This window comes from Actinia tenebrosa, unplaced genomic scaffold (genome assembly GCF_029948245.1).
Source record: "Actinia tenebrosa isolate PJP-AT-01 unplaced genomic scaffold, QUT_ActTen_1.0 PGA_scaffold5__44_contigs__length_20552954, whole genome shotgun sequence".
Lineage (NCBI taxonomy): Eukaryota > Metazoa > Cnidaria > Anthozoa > Actiniaria > Actiniidae > Actinia > Actinia tenebrosa.
This window is the reverse complement of record NW_028292582.1, coordinates 6,557,828-6,580,871: the sequence shown is the minus strand read 5'-3', so window position 1 is coordinate 6,580,871 and position 23,044 is coordinate 6,557,828. Positions and strand designations below refer to the sequence as shown.

Below are 23,044 nucleotides of genomic sequence, written 5' to 3'. Positions count from 1 at the left end.
TTTGTGCTGGGTAATCATCCTAACTATTTCCTCTTACATATTAGAGAAGGAGTCGGATTTCGGCCTCAGGAGAGAAAGATTATATTGATTCGTTTAATCCCACACTAACGTTATAGGATTTAGCTAAGGCAAGGATCCCGGGCACGGCAAAAGAATATTCTATCAACTGGCTCAAGGATGAAGTAGCTAGTAATGAATAAGCACCAAGCAGCTTATGATTTCCGTGTTGTTTTAAAAATATTGCCCACTTTGCATTGTCTACTTAAGAAGTCCTTCCATCTGGAGTAGTGTCGTTAAGTCTCTTTCCAGGAGCGATCTGTACTCTCGCGGTGTTATCTGAGAAAACCGTAAGCCAGTTTATTTTATTCGAAAACTATACACGATTGGGTTTACTTATATAATCTACATAGTTGCCTGCCCGTATTTCAGTATGGCTTAGAGATGGCATATTTGGAGTTTAAAACGACATTTTCGTGAAATGTTTCATAATAAACTATCATAATAAACTTTATGTTACTTAAGCCGGCTTAAAATCGTTTTAAGAAGTCTTAATTGACAAAAAAGTCGGCTTGTGATTCTCGATTCATTGACAGATTAGTGTTAGTACTATAGGTCCTTCAGTCACAAACCGAGACTGTTCTGTCTTCACCGAAAACTGTCAGATCAGAAACTATTGAGTTTCAAAAGAATGACGCTCGCTCATGTCATTCCTATCGGGTAGTGTTTCCATATACACGTGGAGTAGTGCACAGGTTATCCAGATAAACTTACAAGTCGCTGCTCATCTAGTTCACTGTCAGTGTAGCTTTTGACTGCATGAAGCAACATGAAATTGGCCTCGTTCGGAAGAGCAGTCGATCTTGCCGTAATTGTTTTCGTTTCTTCTGTTATAGCTCACGTATTTAATACAATGTAAGTAATTGGTTCGTCTCAGTGACGAAACAGGTTAAGCGTGATGTAACTTGTGTAGCCATCAACGGTTCTGCATCCTGTAACACTGCACCGTGGTTCTTGTTTACACCACCATGAATTAGACTATACGATTGTTTTTGTTTTTTCAGAGTCAGTTTTGGCTACTTTAAGCAAGTTCTCGGTCACTCCCCTGGGCCATGTCGGGCCATCAATGGTAAGTAAAGTCCTGCCTCGTTGTGTTTAAGAGCAAAGAGTATTTGAGTCATTTCTCTTGATGGTCATTCAATGATGCCCATCTTAAAAATGCCATTTGTCCGACCCAATCACCCTGTCTTTCAATTTAGACAGAATGGTTCGTCAAAACAAGAAGTTATTTCTCTTTCCTAGTTCACTTCAACCTTTGACAATGTTTGTTTGTAGAGCTGGTAGAACCAGACAGTAAATAATATATTCAAACACGGGTATCGCTTTCGTATATCAACCACCGTAATTTATCGGGACACATTAATTTGTTCTACAACATTAGTGACGCTCTTGTCATAAATCTGTGTGCGCTGTTGCCAAGTATTTCAGCAATGGTTGAAATTTTCCTTGCATCGAACGACCACACACACCAAACCACACAACGCATAGCACTGACTGTGGAAACAACCCTTTCATAAAGCATCCGATTCAAAGTACGCCGGTACTTCATGCGCTATATGACTTGACCAACAACTTTTAGATCTAAAAATTCGAACAATCCTAACACTTTTACTCCCTGTTTCTTAGTTGACATTATCCGGCAGTCGTACCGGCAGAATGGCAGGGTTGTCACGAATAGGGTAATGACGTCATTAATATGTCACGACTAGTTCATCATATTTGGGACTCTATCGATAGCCTGACAGTCCTAACATAAAGACTTGAGATCAGTTTTGCATGTCAATCATCTGTGCTAGTAAAACCCTAATTTCACCGAGACACGAGAAAAATCTGCTATTCTGCTGAAAATTTTTGTTTGTTTGCTTGTGTCGGGAAACTCTTTGTATGGTTTTTTTATTGTAAAATAAACTGAATCAAGCATATTAGTCAAGTGATAAAACGTTAATATATGTTGCTCTCTTGGATGAAGAGGAAACATCATTAGGCCTCGTTATATTGAGAGTGTATTAAAGTATTGAGGATAAGTCAAAACATTTAAACATCTTGTAACATAGTGCATTCCACTTAACATATGATTGAGTTATAATAACAACTAACCCCCAACGACGAAACACCTTCTTCTCGTTATACAATCAAAGATGCTTCTTTATCGCCCTTCACAACCTGCTAAAGGCCATTTGGCTTTGATATTGATGATTGTATACAAAGAGGTAATACATCAACATCAAACATCTCCCGGCCGCATATCAATTGTCCGTTCGTTTAAACAATAAAGCGATCAAAAAGATGCTCTCAACTTTAATTTTTCGAAAACTTTTTTTTCTAAAAATCAGCAACATGTGAGTTGTGTAGTGTGTAGTAAATTGAATAGTGAAAATATTGGAAGTGTGTGTGGAGAGGAACTCACGGAAGAGCCACTTATAGGGAGTGATGGTTGCAGTCAAATATATACGTACGTACCCATGTTCTACATTAAGTATAGTAAATATAATCATAATAGTTCTTGTTTTTTGTTTTTCTCTTGTAGTCAATGGTTCAGAAGATGTGGAAATACTTTCTAATGGAATGGCTTTGTTTTCATCAGTAAGTACGATACATTAAACGACATTGAAAGGTGCAAGTATTTCATGCAATTATTTTGGGTTCACGTTTCGATTTCATGCACTCCGCAACCACATGTTAATTGTGGAGCACTTTTTTTTTTTCTTTTCCGTTAGGCAACGCTAGCTTGAGAATACACATTGCACGGGATGTTAGATCATAAGAATCCTTCTCGAAGAGGTTCGAAATAGGAGAAGTATTTCTAGTTTTCAGAAATGCTGGTTCCTGATGTTGGCTTGATTTAGCAAACAATGTTTTTGTCATTAGCTTATTGTTATATCCACCAACATGGCATTATGTCAGGGATTGCCACTGCCACTGCCACTGCCACTGCCACTGCCACTGCCACTGCCACTGCCACTGCCACTGCCACTGCCACTGCCACTGCCACTGCCACTGCCACTGCCACTGCCACTGCCACTGCCACTGCCACTGCCACTGCCACTGCCACTGCCACTGCCCAATATCCCATCTCAACAGGTGTAAGTCTATCAGTCCACTTGCACCTGCCAACCAAAATGTAGGGGAGGGTCGTTTTATACTGATAGAGTACTATATTCCACTTACTCTTGCAAAACCGCGTTTAAACGTTAGTATGGTTTCTTTAGAAGCCAGCTGTGGAATTATGGAAACCATAATATAATACCAAGCACAGATATGAAGTCCTTAATGTTGGGCCTACGTGCCACACAGGCATAAAGGACGATGATGAAGCACCGATACATGCTAGTTTGTAAATCGCTTTTTATCAAGTCAAAAGTCCTTGTCTTGTTATCTGAATGCTGTCTTCATTAGTCACACAATCATATGTTGTTCATCAGTTCTTTCGGCAGTTGATTAAGTCGTTCTAGTAATGCATAGCCATAATACACTGTGTAACTCGCCGTAGGCGGTTATTGTATCTAGATGTGTCACCACCTTGGTATATCTCAATTTTTACGTTAATCGTTTGCTAGACATTCTTTTCAACGACTCTAAGTATTGTCACATGCAATTCTAATCAGAGTAAACGCACTCCTGTTGTCTGTTAGTCGGTGAAATGCTATATTCAATGACATATATGATTTTCCCGTGGGAAAGAAGCCGTTACGACCAGGAGATCATGTGAAAATAACTAAGAAAGTAATAAATACGGTTTTTAGATTTAGAAAAATTAATGAGCTTGAACCCGCAGCTGGTAAAGGGTCGATGCAGGGTTAATGGCTTATGTGTGAGCTTCCAAGTCGTTATCGTTGTCGAGGTTTTTTCGTCTTCATGTAGGCAGTACGATTAATTGTTGGTGATACTTGATTATCTTTTAATACCAATTAAGATTAAGGATATGGAATTCACGAAAACCTAGGAAAGTAGTCCTACTTAAAGACAAACAATATCAAACAAATCAAGATTAAGGATATGGAATTCACGAAAACCTAGGAAATTGGTCTTTGAAGACATAGGAAAGTAAAATCAACGATATGAGAATGTATAACTAGCTAAAAACTAGTCTGAGCTGCGTCGGTGTTTCTAATGAATCAGTAATGATAAAAGGGTAAATTATACACCGTGACTGAGACGAAAAAACTTACTGACGTTTTGGACGCTAGTCCTTCGTCGGAGTAAAAGAGCAAATCCGACGAAGGACTAGCGTTCGAAATGTCAGTAAGTTTTTTCATCTTTTCACGGTGTATAATTTACCCTTTTATCATTACTGATATAAGAATGGGTCGATTGCACTTTGGCGCATGCGCATTGAAGACGTAAACTACAGCACGATTCGAGAGTATACCAAGAATAAACTGTGTAACATTGTACGCACTGTTTTTATCAAACATATAAGTGGAGACCGATAATCGATTGGTTTGTAGTACTAGATACATCGAATGTTCGCGCTAACCTTCCTATCATTTGATAACCTTTTTTATCTATAGATAAGGATTAGGTACTCAAGTTGGGCGATTAGTATCAAATCTATACTCAATCTAGATAATGACTGTGGATGACTAAGTGAGAGGCGTCAATTAAGTAAAGCACAACTGAGTAACATTACTGTTAAACAAGAATCCATCATTTGATTATTGTGTTTTTGAGCAGCAAATACGAGGTTTATATTGAATTGGCAACGAGCTAGTTGAAAAAAATAGAGAGGAAAAAATATAGTGTGTAAAAAGGAATAGTGTCCCGTATGTAGTCGCGAATCCCTAAATCATTTTACATGCAGCGAGGTCCGTACAAATGACCGAGAGCCAAATATTTTCCCGTACGGCCTGACCTAACTCAGTCAATAAGCGTTTTATCATATGACCCTAAATAAAAAAGATATTTTAAAAGTTGCAAATTATGTCAAAACGGTCGCAGGATTCGAGCAGGGCCGTACGAATCTCGAGCAGGGCCGTACGAATCCGTACGGCCCTGCACACGCCATTTTCCCGAAGGTTTTTCTAAGAGCGCGCGCCCGGGCAGATACGGGTCATATGATAATGTCCTGTATGTAGTCGCGAATCCGATCCCTAAGTCATTTTACTCGCAGGACAGGACGGTTATTTTAAAGTGTTTTACGATGTTTTCAATCAACTGTTTTAGCATTCTCAGGAAATTAACAGTTACATTCGAACTCGCATTTCGTCTTTAATGCCCTCATACTTTTCATTCACACCTAATCATTCATAACTTCTAGCTTGACATCAGTATTGCTTCTCATGTCAGTCGTTCTTCTCTAGCCCTTCGAACGGCCCATCGAACGGCTACGGAATTCTGCCTTTTGCCGCAGCACACTAACAATTTCCTCAGAGGCTAGTCAGTTTGAGTGCATACTTTCTATAATTCTTAGATCAGATATAGTACAGCTCCAAGTATTTATCAGACTTCAAATAATATCCAAATCGTTCAATCGAATGCATAGATATCAAGTTTCGCCCTGTCGAACTATGTCAAGGACGTCTTGTCCACTAACAGAATCATTGGCTGAAACCCGAGCTCCAAGGTGTGGAGTATTGAATCTGGTTCCTCTTATTTATGGCGTTAATGGGTGGAGAATCTAGTAGGGGCCTTCGTATCTTATGTTGTTCCGTAATGTATTACACATTTAGGGTCGACTAACTGTGAAATAAAGCCGTGAATAAAAACCATATTAGTGAAGTTGCGAAACAAATCCTAGAGAGGATTGAGAGACTAACACAGGTGAATCAAATAATAAAAATGCTTCGCGTAATCGCGCCTTAACTTGAAGAGAAATATATGATATATCATTGTCATGCGCTAAAAGCTCCAATAGCGGCTGATCAATCAAACCGTGCTAAACTTTTCAAATAATTTATCATTAACAAATAATAAAATTGTTGAGCCCATAATTCATAAATCTCGTGCAGATAATTACATATATTATTTTAATGACCGAATTCTACAATGGTCAAAGTTGTAACTTTGTTTCCTACAGGTATAGACCTTGAGCGTAATGTTTTCCCATTTCAGATCACGTGTCGTTCCGTAGAGTATCATTTCTTTGTTTAACAGTCGCACATGAGAAGACACATAAATGTAGATACAACTCAAACAAAGAATTTTGTTCTGAAGAGAATGGCATGTGGCCTGAAATGGGCAAACGTTATTTATATTACGCCCAATAACCCGAAAGGGTCTAATTTTGGTTTTCTGTGATGACGTACAAATAGCGCGTGTTTCTTTATCAACACCTACAGTCACACATTATGCATTTGATGATTATTCTATATACTCTTTCTTCTTGGTAAAATATACACCTAATTCAAAAGGCGTTGTCATCGCCAAAGGCGATAGGCAATAGGCGATAGACGAAAAGCGATAGTATATATCCCGGAGGGGGGGGGGGGGGTACTCTTGCCCGTTTAGGATAGGGATGTGCCGCTCAGCCTTCTGAACCCTGACCCTGTTGCAGAGTAAAATCGCTGAAATTCATACCCTGTTCCAGAGCAAGATCGCTGAAAACCATACCCTTTTCCGGTAGTGCGAAAATAGATACCCTGTTTCAGAGAGGAGAGAGCGTGATTTCATATGCCCTGTCCCAGAGCGAGAGCGATTTTATATATCCTGTTCCAGAGTAAATCGCTGAAAACCGTACCCTGTTTGGCGGCACGTACCCGTGTAACGAATATAGTCGATTACTCCCCCCTCCCCCCCCCCCCCGGGGGGGGGGGGGATATATGTCATTCCAAGATCCAAGAATAGCTGGAATGACTTGTGTTTCTTCTTATTCTCGTCAAGAGTATGGACCTTCGTGCTGAGACTGATTCAATGTTCTTTGTATTTAACGAAACCATTTCTATGTCGGAATGACCTATCACCTATCGCCTTTGGCGATGACAACGTTTTTTGAATTAGGTGTATAATCCTAGAAATATGAAGTCCAGAACTGGACCCACTTTTCTCACTAACTGATTAAATTATATCTAGAAATACAAAGAAAACTGAAAAACAATTACAATGGTACCAGTCTATTTCCGCTACTTGGTTCCTTTCCGCCGCGCGCGCATCGATAAAATGGGTCCTGCTCTGGACTACGAAATATGTCCCCTAAAGTATTCCACAATGCACTACAACGCCAACTCGACCCAGTTTTTCCCTCAACCTCCGAATAGCTAATGAATGATCAACTTTTGATGGTTATGTTCGTAGGGTCTCCGTTACACAGTACAGTTAACAACCGATCCAATCATCAACCAAAGGACAGGAAACATATATCTCTTGGATCTCAATGAACACGAGCCAGAGCCTATGATAGTCACACTTAAATCTTTCAACCGAAGCGACTTCAACCCGCATGGAATATCCATCTATGAAGATCCAACCACAGGCCAGGTGACGTTCTTCGTTGTCAATCACAAGCACAATGATCAGGCTGTAGAAATATTTTCTTTTGACAAGAAAAAGAAATGCATGTATCACCGGAGAACCGTCGTGGATGGCAAGATGTATAGTCCAAATGATATTCTAGCTGTCGGTAAGCATTACTTTACCTTTTAATGATTTCTAATCATCTTCTAGAATAGACCTCTTGCATGTGACGTCAAAGCAGCTCAATTTGATTTGGAGGACAAAACAAAAGAAGTTCATTCTCATGAGAATTGTATGTGACGTCAAAGCAGCTCAATATGGAGGACAAAACAAAAGAAATCCATTATCATGAGAATTGGAAACCTGTTGTTATGTCCTCCAAATTTAGCGGCATTTCGACGTGTTGCAAGGAGTCTATTGTGTTGACGTGCATCTCTTCCCATGAGAATAAAAGTATAAAAGATGTGGCCGCCATGTTGGTTGACATGACGAAATACACCAAGACCAAATCTTTTGTTAAAGCCAACCAAAATGGCGGCTATGACGTCAAATGCACCCCAAGAATAGACCTTTTCCCAAATTCGCTTGAGTGACCCAAAACAATACCTCCAGGTCGAGTTTCGACTTGATGAAATACAATGAATCTATGAACACATCAAGGAAAAAGAAAATATTTTTTTGGTTTGAGTCGTATTTATATTCAAGAAATTGGTACTCCAGGGAATGACACGTGGTCTGAAATGGGAAAACATTACGCTCAAGGTAAAATCAGTAAAACTAGATAATACTCGAATCTCAAAATGGAAAAGACGGACGATCAGTAGTACATGCCATGTCATATTAGCAAACTCCCTGACGTAGCATTTCACTTTAGGTAGATGTGCTCCTTTTTTCGCAACCTTTTTTTCTCTTTTCGAATATTTATGTCATTATAAACTAAGAGCGTAAAGTTGTTGTTGTTGTTACACCGCAAAGTGGAGAAATCTTACTATACCAATGGGAATTAATGCCTTTTAAACTTTGTCTTCTTTCAAGGTCCAGAAAGCTTCTACGTAACTAATGACCATTACTTCCACTTCAGTCGCCCTTTCTTAAGGATGCTCGAGGTTGCTTTTCTCAATATATTTTTGCGCTCAAACGTGGTTTACTATGACGGCTCCAAGTCACATTTAGCAGTTACGGGACTGGTTGGACCCAATGGAATCATATTCGATCGCAGTAAAAGGTACACCTGATATACCCCTTGTACTGGAACCGAGAGGAATTGTTCTGGGGGACAAAACAATGGATTTTTTTTTCATAAGAAAAGACGGCCTATTGTTTTGTTCCCCATAACAATTCCTCTAGGAAATCAAAGCAAGGGGTCTATAGATCTCTAAGGTTCTAAGGTTATTCCTTGATGCATAAAATGTATATAAACTGACTAAAAACAGTAAAAGATAAAGCTAATATTTTACATGTATAACGCGGGGAATTGTTGCCCAATTCTCCCGAGCCAGGGGCTTATGTATAAAGTGCTCAAAGGTGCGCACTTTACCCCCTCAGACTATCAGTGCTCCTTATTACGGGTATTTAGTAAAGCTAATGCTACACAGAACAGAGGGAAGTCGAAACAGACGTGTAGACCCTGAGGATGGAGTCGTGAACCTCAAGCTTTGAAGGCAGCGCACTATAATCAACTGAGCTACGCCTGCTGCTACTGTCTGTTGAAGGGTACCTCCAAGCAGCCCCATGATGCAACGCATTCCTACGAATCCGGATGCTGTCTTTAACTTAAGGGGACCTTTTTGGGCTTGTTACGCGTGTCAGTGACGAAATATTAAACCTTTATCAAGCCATATTAGATTCTTGAGCTTTTGACCTACATATCTTTAAAACGTAACTTAACGTGCTTGAGCCCGTTGTTGAAGTAAATGATGGATAAATATTGGTTAATAATAGTATCAATTTTTGTTCCTAGGTATGTTCTAGTGTCTGCTGGGTTTTCAAATGCTATTCACGTGTACAAACGACAAAGGGACAATTCCTTACTCTTATCTCAGGTAAAACTGCATTCTGATACCCCTGGCATCACCCTATCGTCAATAGACCCCTTACATGTGACGTCAAAGCAGTTTAATTTGGAGGATAAAACAATAGAGTTTCAATCTCCTGAGAATTGGAAACCTATTCTTATGTCCTCCAAATTGAGCTGCATTCCGACGTACTGCAAGGGTTTTATTGCCCTATTTCATTATATGGACCTCGATGCTCCGCAGATCGTTTTAATTAATTTCATTCATTTAGTTTCATTTTCTTGCTTTTCCCGTATGTATTTTAAAATCTAGAAATGCTTGCGTTAATTCAGAAATAGGCTAGCAGCTTCCGTATCCTGTTGAAATCCTAAGGAGAAGAGGATGGAATGAGCAAAGTATTCTTAAAATGCCAAAGTTTAATCGTATTTGTTATCAACATCTTGATTGAACAGAAAATCAACATTGGGACGCATGCAGACAACATTAATGTGGACATCGATACTGGATCCTTCTGGATCGCTGGGGTACCAAAAGGACTTGATTTCGCTGAGTACACAAGAAACCTAAAGCATCCTGCTCCTTCTCAAGTTTTGAATCTGCGATTAAACGAAGAACGATCTGGAGCCATTCCGTTTCCTGATTACGAACTTAGAGAGGTGTACCTTAACGATGGACGTGAGCATCGTGGATCGACCTCAGCTGCTCACTTTAGAGGGAAACTCCTGATAGGCGGGATATACGACAAGATGTTAATGTGTGAAGTGCGTGCCTTTTGAGAAGTGCGCTCACGGTTAGGAACAAACTAATGATGTGGGAGAACCTTGTTGACAGTGAACAAGTGAATACAGTGATCTGTACGTGGTCATCTCTAGTAATTATCCAACAAGTACTGTACTAAGTACCAGATGTCGAATTTCCACCAAGATGTGAAGAACAAACTGTACATGTTCAAGAACTGAAAAGAACTAGTCAATTTACAGTCTAAACAATTAAATTCATGAATTATCCAAGATTTGTTTTAATAACCAGATATTTTAAAGCTATTTAACATTGATATATTGAAAAATACAACAAAACACTGCAGACAACGAAGTGGTTTAGTTGCCAAAGCGCGACAATTTTGACATGAATATGTAACAGCGCGCGTGTCTATGTACTGTGATATAAACACGCTGAAAGAAGCACGAGTGAGTCGTAGAGAAACGCGAAGCGTAGCCAAGTGTTTGTGCTCTGCCGCCCGCAGAGTGTTTATATCACAGTATATAGACACGCGCGCAGATTTATATTGTTATAAAATTTAAAAGAATTAATCGGAGCGTGTTTCTGTCCTCTGATATAAACATGTTTTTTCAAGCGTTTCGACTTATCAGAGTGCGCCCAGTACATGTATATCAAATATGTTATAAATACTGATCATATACGACATGGGTAAAAGGCATGTACTATATTACAATATTTAAAGCTGGGAAGGGCTTTAATAAATGGATGATACCATACCAAGCACGCATCGCATCGTATCGCATCGCATCGCATCGCACCACACCACACTACACTACACCACACTACACCACAGCACACTACACTACACCACAGCACACTACACTACACCACACCAAAGCACACCACAGCACAGCACACTACACCACACCACACCACATCACACCACACCACACCACACCACACCACACCACACCACACCACACCACACCACACCACACCACATCACATCACACCACACCACACCACACCGCCACACCACATCGTGTATATATCGCATCAATTAGTTGCAATCAGTATCCCATCTAATGAGTTTGTAAAAATCACATGTAAGCAAGGATGACGGAGCATTGGGGGGTGCATGAGTCCAACGTCTCATCATTACATACAAGCTTTGGAAACCAATTGTGTTCGCTTAATGTGAGGGTCCTGAAGGAGAATCTAAGACCCAGTCTCCTAGCCGCTGACCAAAACCACGTAGTCTGAAAACGACGAACGAAATAAATTTCAACATTCAGACTTTATTAAGGTCTCCTTCCAGGCATCTCTCTGATTTGGGCAGCACAGCGTTGCGTTGAGGTTAAGGACGGTGCCTACTATTGTCCACGCGCACACGTACTGCGCATCTACATTCGAGGAATTTCAAAATTCATTACTCGAATTGCACGAAACAAAACGTTTATTTAAGTTAAAGCAGAAAACGATCTTAAGTAACCCAGGCTTGTTAAAGAAATAATTTGCTAAGGTTTAAGTATTATTGACAAAGAATCATAAGTTTTTTTGGGCAAGTTTTGAAAAAATGGCAGACTCATAGTTCTAAAAAACCAAATCCTTTCAATAATAAAGTTTTTTTACCGTTTCTTTAGATTTAATCCTATAAAACTTGAATAAAAACAAAAAGAAATACATATGAAATCGAAAATTTACCATTTATTAATATCTAGGTGTGTAATTATAGTTTTGAAAATCTTTTTTTGGTCGCTAAACACTTTCATCATGAAATTCTTTTACTTTGGAGTTTTCAATCTAAAAATTCATCTTATTACGTACCAAATATTTCAGAAATTCCTTTCTGCTGTTAAGTAACGAGTCGATAATAACTTCACTTCAAACCCAATAGTCTTTCTGGAACTATAAAGCTTATAAATATCGAGTTTTTCTCTGTGTTTTTTGCTTGCATGGACAGGAAGCAGCATGTTTAGCTTGACGTGCAAACGCGCCAAAAACAGAGTTTGTCACGCCGTTTTGTATGCTGTGTAACGCTTGTCACGCATTAGGCATAAGATTTATCCCTAATAATGTTCTTTAGAAATTCGTATCTCTTAAAAACGCCAGGATACCCCTATTCTTTCTTCGTTTAAATGATGGAGTAAATGCTAAATTAGCCTCGTGAAATGAAATTTATAAAAAATAATTGGTTTTGAAAAGAATATGGACACAATCTTTATGTACCTACTGATCGAGAATAGGGAGCACGAAGCTAAAAAATTATATATATTATAGCCAACTATTAAAGTCATGGTAGAATTGGGTATATTTTAGTAAAGAAACAAAGTGTCAGTCATTTAGGACGATTTAAGTTAGAAATTTCTCAAAATCTTTTGAACAAAAATGTTTTTCCTGGTTTTAGTAAAATCATGACGTCATCACTTTTTAACGATTTTTAAGCCTTATTATTTCTTTTAAATGCATGGTGACCCCTACTTTTCTAACCAGAATTTGACAACCCTTTGATAGGTTAAAATAGTTCACATAGTCATTTAAAAAAATAATTGATTCTCAAGTAGTAGGCACCGTCCTTAAGTCCAAAAAGTTGAATAATGATGCGTTACGCTGTATTTTGCTTTTAGTCTCGACTTATGAACTCGTTCACCCCCCAAAACAAAACAAACAAAACCAATCAAACTAATTAACTTTCTTTACATTAACTACAATATCTAAAATTGGCATTTTCAAAATATCTTAATAAATTTTATCATCATACGTCTTTTGCCATGCGTAGTAGATGTTCATCGACATGAATATTCAAAGAACATCCCACATGTCAAAGAATGTCTGAACGGTAGTAGCCGACTTACGAATCAAATATTAGTTACTCTGGTTTCCCTTCAAATCGCATAAATCTTTCGCCTTTTACTAAAGATTTCCGTGGAGGGGAACAACTCAATGAGTCTATAGACTAATTTTTTGTCGCCCTACCTTATCGGCGGGGCCTCTTAAAAACATCAAAGAAACTTTTTTCTCATGTCTAATTTTACTGTGAAGCGAAGGGATGAATCTCCTAATGTTTTGCTAAAACAACTTTTGATGATGTGAGGTCGTTCAAGAACAGGAAAATATAAAATAATTCACACTTTTTCTATCCATACCAAAACGTTAGGAAATAGTTGAAACATATTCTCTGTCCCAAAAAAATGCCAGAAGTGTCCACTTCCAGTTCATTTGCTGCGGATCTTCGCTCAGACTACTCCACGCGGGTTGCCTGTGGAAACAAAATGGCGAGAGAACGATGGGTTTCACTTCTTCCTCAAGTATTCGACCTTTTACTCAACAAATTAGACCGTATTGTTGATGATACAAGTATCGAGAAGCTCCTAGTCTGGTTAGAAGATGTTTGCAGTACTCCAAAGGGATTACAAATGCTTCTCAAACAAGAAACGGGTGTTTTAAATTTTCTTTCAGATGAAAAACTAGTGGACAAGAGACCATGTTGTGTTGGCGTTTCGTTTGCTTTACGTCTTTGTGGGATTCTTTGGTCGAAAGATTATAACGTCAATGATACTTCAACATTCTTTGAGTTATTTGCAAAATCCCGAGAAAACGAGAATCTCTGGGATGAAGCAATCGTACGCCATGGATATTTGACTGGTTTACAGAGTTTGACGTCGTCAAATGAGGGACAGAAATGGCTGCAAGCACACACAGGTAGATTTAATATTCATTATCTGGACAAAGAAATAAGTGTTCACTATTTTTGTTTTGCTTTTTTGCTTGTTTGTTTGTTTGTTTGTTCCAGTTTTCTCGTTTTATTTATTGGGATTTGTATGTTGCTGCACGTGGGGGATGTTAGGACCACAGGGAGCCCACTTGGGATAAAAGTGGAAAATGAAAAAATACAAAAAATCACCTAATACCATGAAAGTTTACAGAACATAGTGAGAAAATCTGCAGTGAAAAAATTCTGCACGATATCTCTCATAAAATCTATATTTAGCTTTTGGCTTTTGTATCACAGTGTGGGAGAATAAGCCTGAAATGAGATGACGTTTTACCCCCGACTCTTTACCATAATAGTTTTTAAAATTCTTTCATATTAAAATTTTTGATTCCTTAGAGAATACAGGAACGATAGTCATAATTAAAGAACAAAAGCAATGTGAAAAGGATTATGGTCTAGAGACAGGGGTAAAACGTCATCTCGCTTCAGGCTTATTGAACACAAGAGATCTCATATTCTTTTATCTCCTCTTGAATAGGATGTTTGTTAACTGCTGTTGGTTGTATCAGTGATAGTAGCATGTTTGTCGCATCAGCAGCAAGAGAATTCATTGCAAAGTTCCTTTTATCAAGCTGGTCAATTAACGTTTCCAAGCAGGATGATGGATATTCAAATGAAATGAAATGGCTGCTAGAGCTTCTACAGGAAAAACTCTTCCATGATAAACAACAACCAAATAACTCCCAACATCAAAAAATGACCAGTGACCATATAGTATCAGTGTTGGATATCGTGAGAATTTTATTGAACACAAACTTTGAAGTTGGACAAGAAATCCTTCGTATGTCGAAAGTATTTGCAAACTGTGTTACAGCAGCAGAAATCGCTGACCAGATTGCCTGTAGAAAACTAGTGGATGTTATAAACGGATTCCAAATAAATCCAAGGTATGAATAATGAAGTAAAGAAGGTTTTATTTGAATGAGATATGATTGTGTGGGCACACTCTTCTTCCTGGGACCAATTCAACTGAATTTGAAGATAAAAAACTTTAGCGAATCAGGAGAAAGCAAAATCAGTATGATATTGATCTCAGCCAATCACAATCTCTCACTCAATCTTTGTTCCTTGCTTCTTATTGGTTCAAGTTTAACTACTGTAAGTTTGTTCAAGTTTGACTTAAGTTTAATTCCTTGGTTTTCACTCTATGTTACAATTGATTAACTTTTTTCAAGTGTTCCCAGCTAGCAGTGTCCATACAGTATTTGCCTGCTTCTGAAGTTGTAATATAACAGCTGTAAAAAATAAAAAATAAAAAATAAAATGTAGCATAGACTTAAATAAATAAATGAGAAATAACAGTGGCAATTTTCTAAAGTAGTTCTTCAACTACTGAAATTTTTTGTGGAGGAATAAAAACCAGAGAACCTGGAGATAAACCATCAAAGCACAGCTAGCAACTCTACTCAAATATATACTGTAGCACTGAGTCTAGGAATGAAACCCAGGTTACAACTAATTCCTAATTAATCTCCCACGATGAGCTTAGCTCTTGGAGAGAACACAGAGAGTCAATATGTTTAAATAAAAATAAAAAAATTGCTAAACCATACTTCCCTTTCTGAAAGGAACAAGTTGTTTCTGTAACTAGTTGATACATATTATAACAAAATATGTATAATATTGCTTCAATGAGGCTGTCTTTCTTTTTTTAGTGCACAGTGTACCGTGGACTGGGATAAGCTGTTGTCTTGTGATAGATTTGGTCCCTCTGGAGAGAAGCAAGGGCAGTCTGCCCAGGAAATACTACTTACTATTCCAATAAAATGGTACAAGAAAGGAATGATAACACTTGCTCTGGACTTGATTACTGGACTGTCATTACCAAAAGACACTGTTTCCAGGTATGGTTGAACCCACAACATATCCATATTAATGGAGGAAATTATCAATCTAGAGCTTGGTAAAGGCTAAGCAAAACAATGATAGCATGTTCTGTTATGAACACACTATAGGCTGGGCAATTCATGGTTCCGAGTCCCCTTAGTTACCATTAATAATAATAATAATAATAAACATGTTCTTATATGGCACAGCCCCATACGATCTAGGCGTGCTTTACAAAAAATATATAGGAAAAAGGAAAAATAAATAGGGAGAAAAACAGAAACAAAAGTAAACAGTTCGAGGGATAATGCTAAATTATAAATCAAACAGCAATGTTTTTACCTTTTTTTGAAGGAAGTTCATGTTTTAGTGATTCTCAAGTTGGTTGGTCATTGCTATGTCTCACAAGCTCAATGAATTAGCTAAAGTATCTCGGAATTTAAAACCCTGGTCACAGAATTAAAGAATTTTTTTTTTCAATTTCCAATGCATCCTAAGAAAAATGACTCGTAATCCTAGTAGTACTCTTTAAAACAGATTTTCTGTAATTTTTGTGGAACAAGATTTTAGTTCCATTGGGAAAACTACTACAGTGTACATGTACAATGTTGATTGGTTTGCTGTTGTCTAAAAAAATTCCAATCAAATGTGTTTGTTATTCTTGTTATTCTTTGTTCAGGTGCTTCCCAGCAGTCTGGCCAGAAATCCTGGCTTGTTTAATCAATGCACCAATGGAAGTTCTCATGGAAAAACATCTGGAAACTAAATGCAATGGCTCTTGTGAAACAAATACATCAGACATTGGTTCATTAGTAACAGAGTTGTTATCCCTTGAAAATGAGGATGTTGACACTAATATCAAGGTATTGGGAAGAAATTTAACACTTGGGTATTGATGCTATACTGTGCTGTGCTGTGCTGTGCTGTGCTGTGCTGTGCTGTGCTGTGCTGTGCTGTGCTGTGCTGTGCTGTGCTGTGCTGTGCTGTGCTGTGCTCTGTTGTGGTTTTATATATTTATATTTGTTATTTCATATATTTATTTTGTAAACATGTTTTTCAGAGAGTCAAAAAACAAATCCAGGAACTTCTAGAACCTTGGATGTTGACCAAGAAGTGTCAGGTTGAGTCCCTTCTTCAAATTCTGTTCACCATCAAAGAACTAGTAACCAAGGTACATGAACATATTGTTTGTTGATTATTACAAAAACTTTTAAGAGTTTGACTAAGATACATTTTTAGGAAATTTGAAATTTGCATATTTATGGAGCTATTAACTGAAACTACCAGAATCCCTTGCACACTTTATTAGTTTATTAATTAGCGCCAATTGTCTCACTATTCTCATGCGAAAGTACAAATTTGAACTATGAATAAAAAAGAAAATTTGTGAAGAAGTTTGGTAGTGGTTGTAAAAATGACACCATTGTGCAAACGGCCTACTGTATTGCGATCATGAAAGACCATTGCTTGTACGGATAGCTGTTCAATTGATAAGCATGGGCAGAATAGTCCATTTCACGGTTACCTGGACATCATCTTGGATTTGCATGAACGCGAGGCTGACCTTAAGTCGTCTGGAAAGGCTTGAAAAGTTTATACGGTAGTTCCGGTGACTGTTCAAGTAAAAATGAGCTCAAAACGTTTGAAAAATGAGAGAAAAACCGTAGGTCCGCAATGTCGGTGCTGCCTATGGCTGTACAAATGTTTTTTATGAGAACCCAGACTTGAATTTTGTCTCTTTCCCGAGTGACAAATGGGGCCGAGGCACGCCTCTTTTAGCTTGCAATGTATGTTTTACCTTTTTTTTTACCCAAATTTTCTTCTATTAATATGAGTTGTGTGGGTAATTTCTGGTGACCATACAGTAATTATTTTAAGAAATTCTTTGGAAGCATGTCCAAGACATCCAATGAGATTCGTTTATTGAGAAGTTTTCCAAAACCCTCCATTCCCCCCCTCTTTGTCAGAATCCTGGATCTGTCCCTGCTATGAGTCTGGTCCAAATGTATTTCCTGTAAATTTTATCATTCATTGAGCAGTTGAGAAAAAAACGGGGTCAAGTTGGGATTGCAGTGCAATTTGGTACTTGTTTTTGGGGGCGAAATAAATGCCATCAAAAATATGCTCCATAAAAGAGCCCCACAATGCACTGCAATGTCAACTCGACCCAGATCTTTTCTCAACCTTGGAATGCTCAATAGTAACATTCATCATTAATACTGACACAGGATGAGAGTAGTTTCAGTCAACATGTGGTCAACTGGATTGAATTCTCACTAAAGATTCTAGTCAACTCTTCCATGGTTACCAATGGTGATCAGAAGCTATTGGCTTTAGATGTGAAAGGCAATGTCAAAGTTATCAAAACCACCCTCTCAGTGGTCACTGTTCTTTTACAGCAGCTACTTCGACAGCCAAGTAAGTGTTGCGAGATGAAAGTATTGAGTGTGATGCTAAATGTGATACATACACAAAGTAAGAATAAATACAACCCAATATAGACACCTTGCATGTGACATCAAAGCAGCACAATTTGGAGGACAAAACATAAGAAGCTCTTGAGAATTGGAAACCCATTGTTATGTCATCCAAATTGATATGCATTCAAAGGTACTGCAAGGGGTCTATAGGCTGTTAGGAAAGGTATAAGTTTTTTTTCGAGGGGGGGAAGGGGTGGGGCTTCAGAGGGGAGGGTCATCATTAAGAATTAAAATTTTGTATAGATTCAAACCTTTTTTGAGGAAACCTAGCTGTTTCCTTCTAGACTTATAGTAATAAGAGGGTCATGAATTTTGACAATTGTAAAAGAGAAAGGGGTTACAAGCAAGCCTTCAATATATAAATTATTGGACCCTGAGCAAAATTTTAGATTGTATAAGATATTTCAACTGTATTGCACAGTTTTGATCACTATGAACCATGAAACATGTACAAACTCTAGGGTATACAACAATCTTATTATTTGACACGAGTAGAATCTAAACTCATTTGACTGATAAAGACTGTGCGATACACTTGAAATATCTCACACACACAGAGCACACAGATTACCTAGCTAATGTCGCGGGGGGGGGGGGGGGGGGGGTACTACACTTGGGGGGTGCCGCCAGGACCTCAAAACCCTGACCCTATCCCAGACCTAAAATTTTGATTTTACATACCCTACCCCAGACTAAAACTAAGAATCGTACACCCTATCCCAGACTAAAAGACGGAAAATACGGTCTTACGATCGATTGCAATCAATATTTACTTACGTTTTTATTGTTTTTGTGCCGGCAGAAAGCGTAGCCTATTCGCCAGACAAAAATGACCAAATCGTTAACCCTATCCCAGACTAAAATGATACCCTATCCCAGACAAAATGTCAAAAAATGATACCCTACCCCAGACCCAAAAGCCCAAAAACCATACCCTATAGGGCGGCATATACCCGTATAGCAAATATAGGGGAGTACCCCCCCCCCCCCCCCCCGGGGCTAATGTGTATTTTTACTGGTATTTTTTCTCTTGCTCAAGGCTTGACAGATTCTAACAGAAACCAGTTTTTCCATGTCTTGAATACTGCTATCCTTGTTGCAAGGTCTTCTCGAACTGATCCTACGGTAAGTGAGTTCTTATATGATCATGCCCGTTACACCAGACACTATTGATGGGTTGCAAGTATTCCCAAGAAAATCAAAAAAAAAAAAAAAATGGCGGTTTTTTTGGTACGATTAACAATGAGAACGTTTTCGTTAAACAGCACCAACATGACCGCCATGACGTAATGTGCAATACAAGAACTGATGACGTGCATCTCTTCCCATGAGAATAAAAGGACAAAGGACGTGGCAGCCATGTTGGTTGACATGACAAAAGATACCAAGACCAAATCTTTTGTCTAAGTCAACCAAAATGGCGGCTATGACGTCATATGCACTCCAAAAATATAGAAAAGGTTATACGGAAAACCAAGACAAAATAAAAGACTCATGCTTGTTGAATTTGGATTTTGATTCTAGGTCATAACAAGCACTCTAGAGTGTATTGGTGCTCTTCTGGGCCAGGGTTCATTTCTTTTCATGTCATCTACCAATAAAGACCTCGGGTCTGATGCCCATCTATACTATCAACGGACTAAGCAAGATCTTGGCTCCTTGATACACCTACGGCTTCGTGATCAGCGGTGGGAGGTTAAAGACTCCGCTTTGGAGTTCGTTGGACGTTTAATCAAATTAAACTCAGGTAGTTCTCGAAATGTCTGTGTTCCCTACTCGTAAATGGGATTTATTCCTAAGGTTGCATTTTGTGCACCTGCCCGCCTGCCCGCCTGCCCGCCTGCCCGCCTGCCCGCCTGCCCGCCTGCCCGCCTGCCCGCCTGCCCGCCTGCCCGCCTACATATGTTAAATGAAAATTAGATCGCAGTAAAAATTTTAGTTAAAAAGCGACTTTTTTGGTTTCAGAAGCATTGTCATATGATATATTAAACCCAAGTATTTTATCATTGGTGTGGGAATCAGTGGATGACAGCGAGAGTTACGTAAGGTCGTCAGCTTGGTCTTGTCTTGGACATCTTGCATGTAATCCTGGTTTGTGGGCAAAATTGAAGGAAAAGGAACGTCTTACAGAGGTAACTGCTAAAGTAAAAGGGGTTTTATACACAAGTTTATTTGCGTGACTGTAATGGTCACTATAGATTTGCCAATACTGTCAGTAAAACTTTATGAGACTGCAACTGAAAAACAACGAACAAGAAATCTTCATTTGTAGAAGAATTTATCTTGAACAAAACTAGCCCCATTTGTAGAAGAATTTATCTTGAGCGATATTAGCCCCTGGGGTGGTGGGTGGTGGGTTGTGTACACGTGACAAAATTCCTAAGCGGGAGGGCAGTAAGGTCAAAATTGGTACTCGCGCCAGCCGAGTACGAACATGGTCATATAATTTACAATAAGCAAAGTCGATTTTTTTAGATCTTATTATCTTTCACCTTTCTCTAAATTTGGCTTCCTGTGCTGGAATTGTTAAATAAAACTGTCTTAGTAATTTTTCTGTTTCCATTGACAGTTTGAAGTTCTAAAAAAGATCGTGCATGTTCTGGAGAATGAAAGCGAGGCGTTCCCGAGACGAAGCGTGATGGACTGTCTAATCAAGTGGTCACATGACCAACATCCCATCGTATCTGTAATATTACCAGACAAAATGAAGTTATCTTCGTCTACTGGACTGGACAAACTAAAGAATACCGACTCTGAAATTAGATCTTTATTTTCTGATATCATTAGATATGCGGTCAAAGATTTCGACTGGGAAGTTAAAATTCGTGCACTCCAACTCGTAGAAACTATAATTCAGATTTTTGCGCAAGTCAGAGAGAGTCGTAATGAGTCGAGACATTCACAACAGTGCCAATTAAAGACTCTTGAAAGAACCTCCTCAGATAACGACGGTTCAATTAACAACCTAATGGCGCTTTTGGTTGGTTTGGGAGCTGCAGTGCCTCTTCTAGAGGCAGTCAACGACTGCGATAGTTTGGTTTGCGAAAAGGCCTTGGAGGTTATTTCCACCTTGAAAGGTTTCGTGCATTCGGAGATAACGCATACACATCTCTCGGGATCAAGTAAAACGGGAATCGAATTCCAACCTTATGGAAAGGAAAACCTGTATGGTAGATTGGATGAGCAACCGAACGAATCCAAAGAAAATAATCAGCTTATAGTAATTTCAGAAGAGGATCAACCAGTAGTAACACCAGAGCAGGATCAGCCAATAGTAACACCAGAGCAGGATCAGCCAATAGTAACACCAGAGCAGGTACAGCCAATAGTAACACCAGAGCAGGTACAGCCAATAGTAACATCAGAACAGGATCAGCCAATAGTAACACCAGAGCAGGTCCAGCCAATAGAAACACAAGAGCAGGTACAAGGCGTCATAGATACATCAAAAGTGTTCTCTGTAGATACATTTAAAGTTATTTTATATCGTTTAGATGTCAGTTGTCTTTCTACCTTATGTACTTCTATCGATATCAGCGTTCAGAAAGACCCAGTAGGTTTTCTTGAAGATGTATTGGTAGCAGCTAGAAATCATTCCGATAACTTGTTAGATTGTTATTGATAATTGTTTCCAAGTTAAATAAAAAGATTGCCTATGAAGTCATTGAAATTGTAAGACTGTAATTTTATACTCCAGTTTCGAGTTCTCTTTTGCTCAGCCTTAGCCCAAGTTGTGCAGTAAAATATTCAGCCCCTCAACTACAGCTTAAAACACACGGTGTAACATTGCACGCAACAGGACTGTTGCAGCGTGTGTCTACCCCTGAAACTTGTTTCACGCAAGATTTCATGCAACAAATCTGAAGTTGAATCGCGCTCTACTCATATATATCACAGTATTTTTCAGTTATTATATTTCCAGTTTAATATATGGCGAAACTAATAAATAGATAAATATTGCGCGCAACAAACTTCATCAGTGTGAACATGCCTGCATAGCATTCTGACACAAGCGATGTTGAGTGATTTTGTTGCAACGTGTGTCACCCCGGTTCAAATTTGTTGCGTGCAATGTTGTCCTTACCTTAAAACCCGTAACATTTTCGTCAACTCGTATTGTCCCGTAGTACATACATTCCTTAATATACAATGGACCTTAATAAAAGAAAAGAACACATTTGTACACAATCGAGGCTAAGGCTGAGCAGAGGCGAACTCCAAATGGGAGTACTGTATTACGTATCCGAGGTGGATTGATGAGACTTTTCCCTGTATTAATTTAGGCTTATAACCGTTAAAGTGCACATGAACCCTTCGACAATACTTTCAGTACTGATGCTACATGAAGTAAATAGTTGAATGGTATAATATTTCTTCATTTGAGTGATGCGTCTCTAAGTTATGAAGGTTTATACTTCCAATATGCTAATAAGTGTGACGTCAGGTAAGGTATTTGAGTGTTTTTGTTGTAACTAGTAATACTAAATGCTGGCCATTTTGAAAATACAAATTCAAAATTGCTTTCATGTAAAACATGAGTAAAATAATGATGCTTTTTAAATACTGTTTCTATGAACCAGTTCAATTTTGTATATTTAATTAAGCCTTAATAGACGTCACACTTATTAGCATATTGGAAGTATAAACCTTTATAACTTAGAGACACATCACTCAAATCAAGAAATATTTTACCATTCAACTATTTACTTTATGCAGAACCAGTACTGAAAGTATTGTCGAAGGGTTCATATGCACTTTAAGAACGTTAAGTTGAAGGCCAG

The 23,044-nt window shown here is 38.5% G+C and overlaps 2 protein-coding genes and 1 non-coding gene across 3 annotated transcripts; all 3 read left to right on the top strand.

Moving 5' to 3' along the window:
• The first annotated feature begins 775 nt into the window (after positions 1–775).
• On the top strand, positions 776–10,471 carry LOC116292657 (serum paraoxonase/arylesterase 2). The gene is made up of 7 exons (XM_031700011.2): positions 776–912; positions 1,062–1,126; positions 2,585–2,640; positions 7,288–7,612; positions 8,482–8,671; positions 9,407–9,488; positions 9,914–10,471. Exons 1-7 carry the CDS (start codon positions 827–829, stop codon positions 10,235–10,237), a joined length of 1,128 nt encoding a protein of 375 aa, XP_031555871.1. The 5' UTR covers positions 776–826; the 3' UTR covers positions 10,238–10,471.
• A 2,579-nt stretch (positions 10,472–13,050) lies between these two features.
• On the top strand, positions 13,051–13,172 carry LOC116292693 (U5 spliceosomal RNA). The gene has a single exon (XR_004196698.2). It is a non-coding gene; the product is annotated as a U5 spliceosomal RNA (small nuclear RNA).
• A 200-nt stretch (positions 13,173–13,372) lies between these two features.
• LOC116292681 (integrator complex assembly factor BRAT1) lies at positions 13,373–21,912 on the top strand. The gene is made up of 10 exons (XM_089038024.1): positions 13,373–13,883; positions 14,435–14,843; positions 15,612–15,800; positions 16,463–16,646; positions 16,844–16,954; positions 18,012–18,201; positions 19,303–19,388; positions 19,788–20,010; positions 20,229–20,395; positions 20,833–21,912. The coding sequence occupies exons 1-10, from the start codon at positions 13,373–13,375 to the stop codon at positions 21,883–21,885; spliced, it is 3,123 nt and encodes a 1,040-aa protein (XP_088894150.1). The 3' UTR covers positions 21,886–21,912.
• Positions 21,913–23,044: the final 1,132 nt, after the last annotated feature.

Excerpts from the sequence above, each read along its gene's own strand:
- LOC116292657 (XM_031700011.2), top strand. The coding sequence starts at position 827 with ATGAAATTGGCCTCGTTCGGAAGAGCAGTCGATCTTGCCGTAATTGTT. Across the intron at positions 913-1,061 it reads GCTCACGTATTTAATACAAT|AGTCAGTTTTGGCTACTTTA; the intron begins GTAAGTAATTGG and ends TTGTTTTTTCAG. Across the intron at positions 7,613-8,481 it reads AAATGATATTCTAGCTGTCG|GTCCAGAAAGCTTCTACGTA; the intron begins GTAAGCATTACT and ends TCTTCTTTCAAG.
- LOC116292681 (XM_089038024.1), top strand. The coding sequence starts at position 13,373 with ATGCCAGAAGTGTCCACTTCCAGTTCATTTGCTGCGGATCTTCGCTCA. Across the intron at positions 16,955-18,011 it reads TCAAAGAACTAGTAACCAAG|GATGAGAGTAGTTTCAGTCA; the intron begins GTACATGAACAT and ends ATACTGACACAG. Across the intron at positions 20,396-20,832 it reads AAAAGGAACGTCTTACAGAG|TTTGAAGTTCTAAAAAAGAT; the intron begins GTAACTGCTAAA and ends TTCCATTGACAG.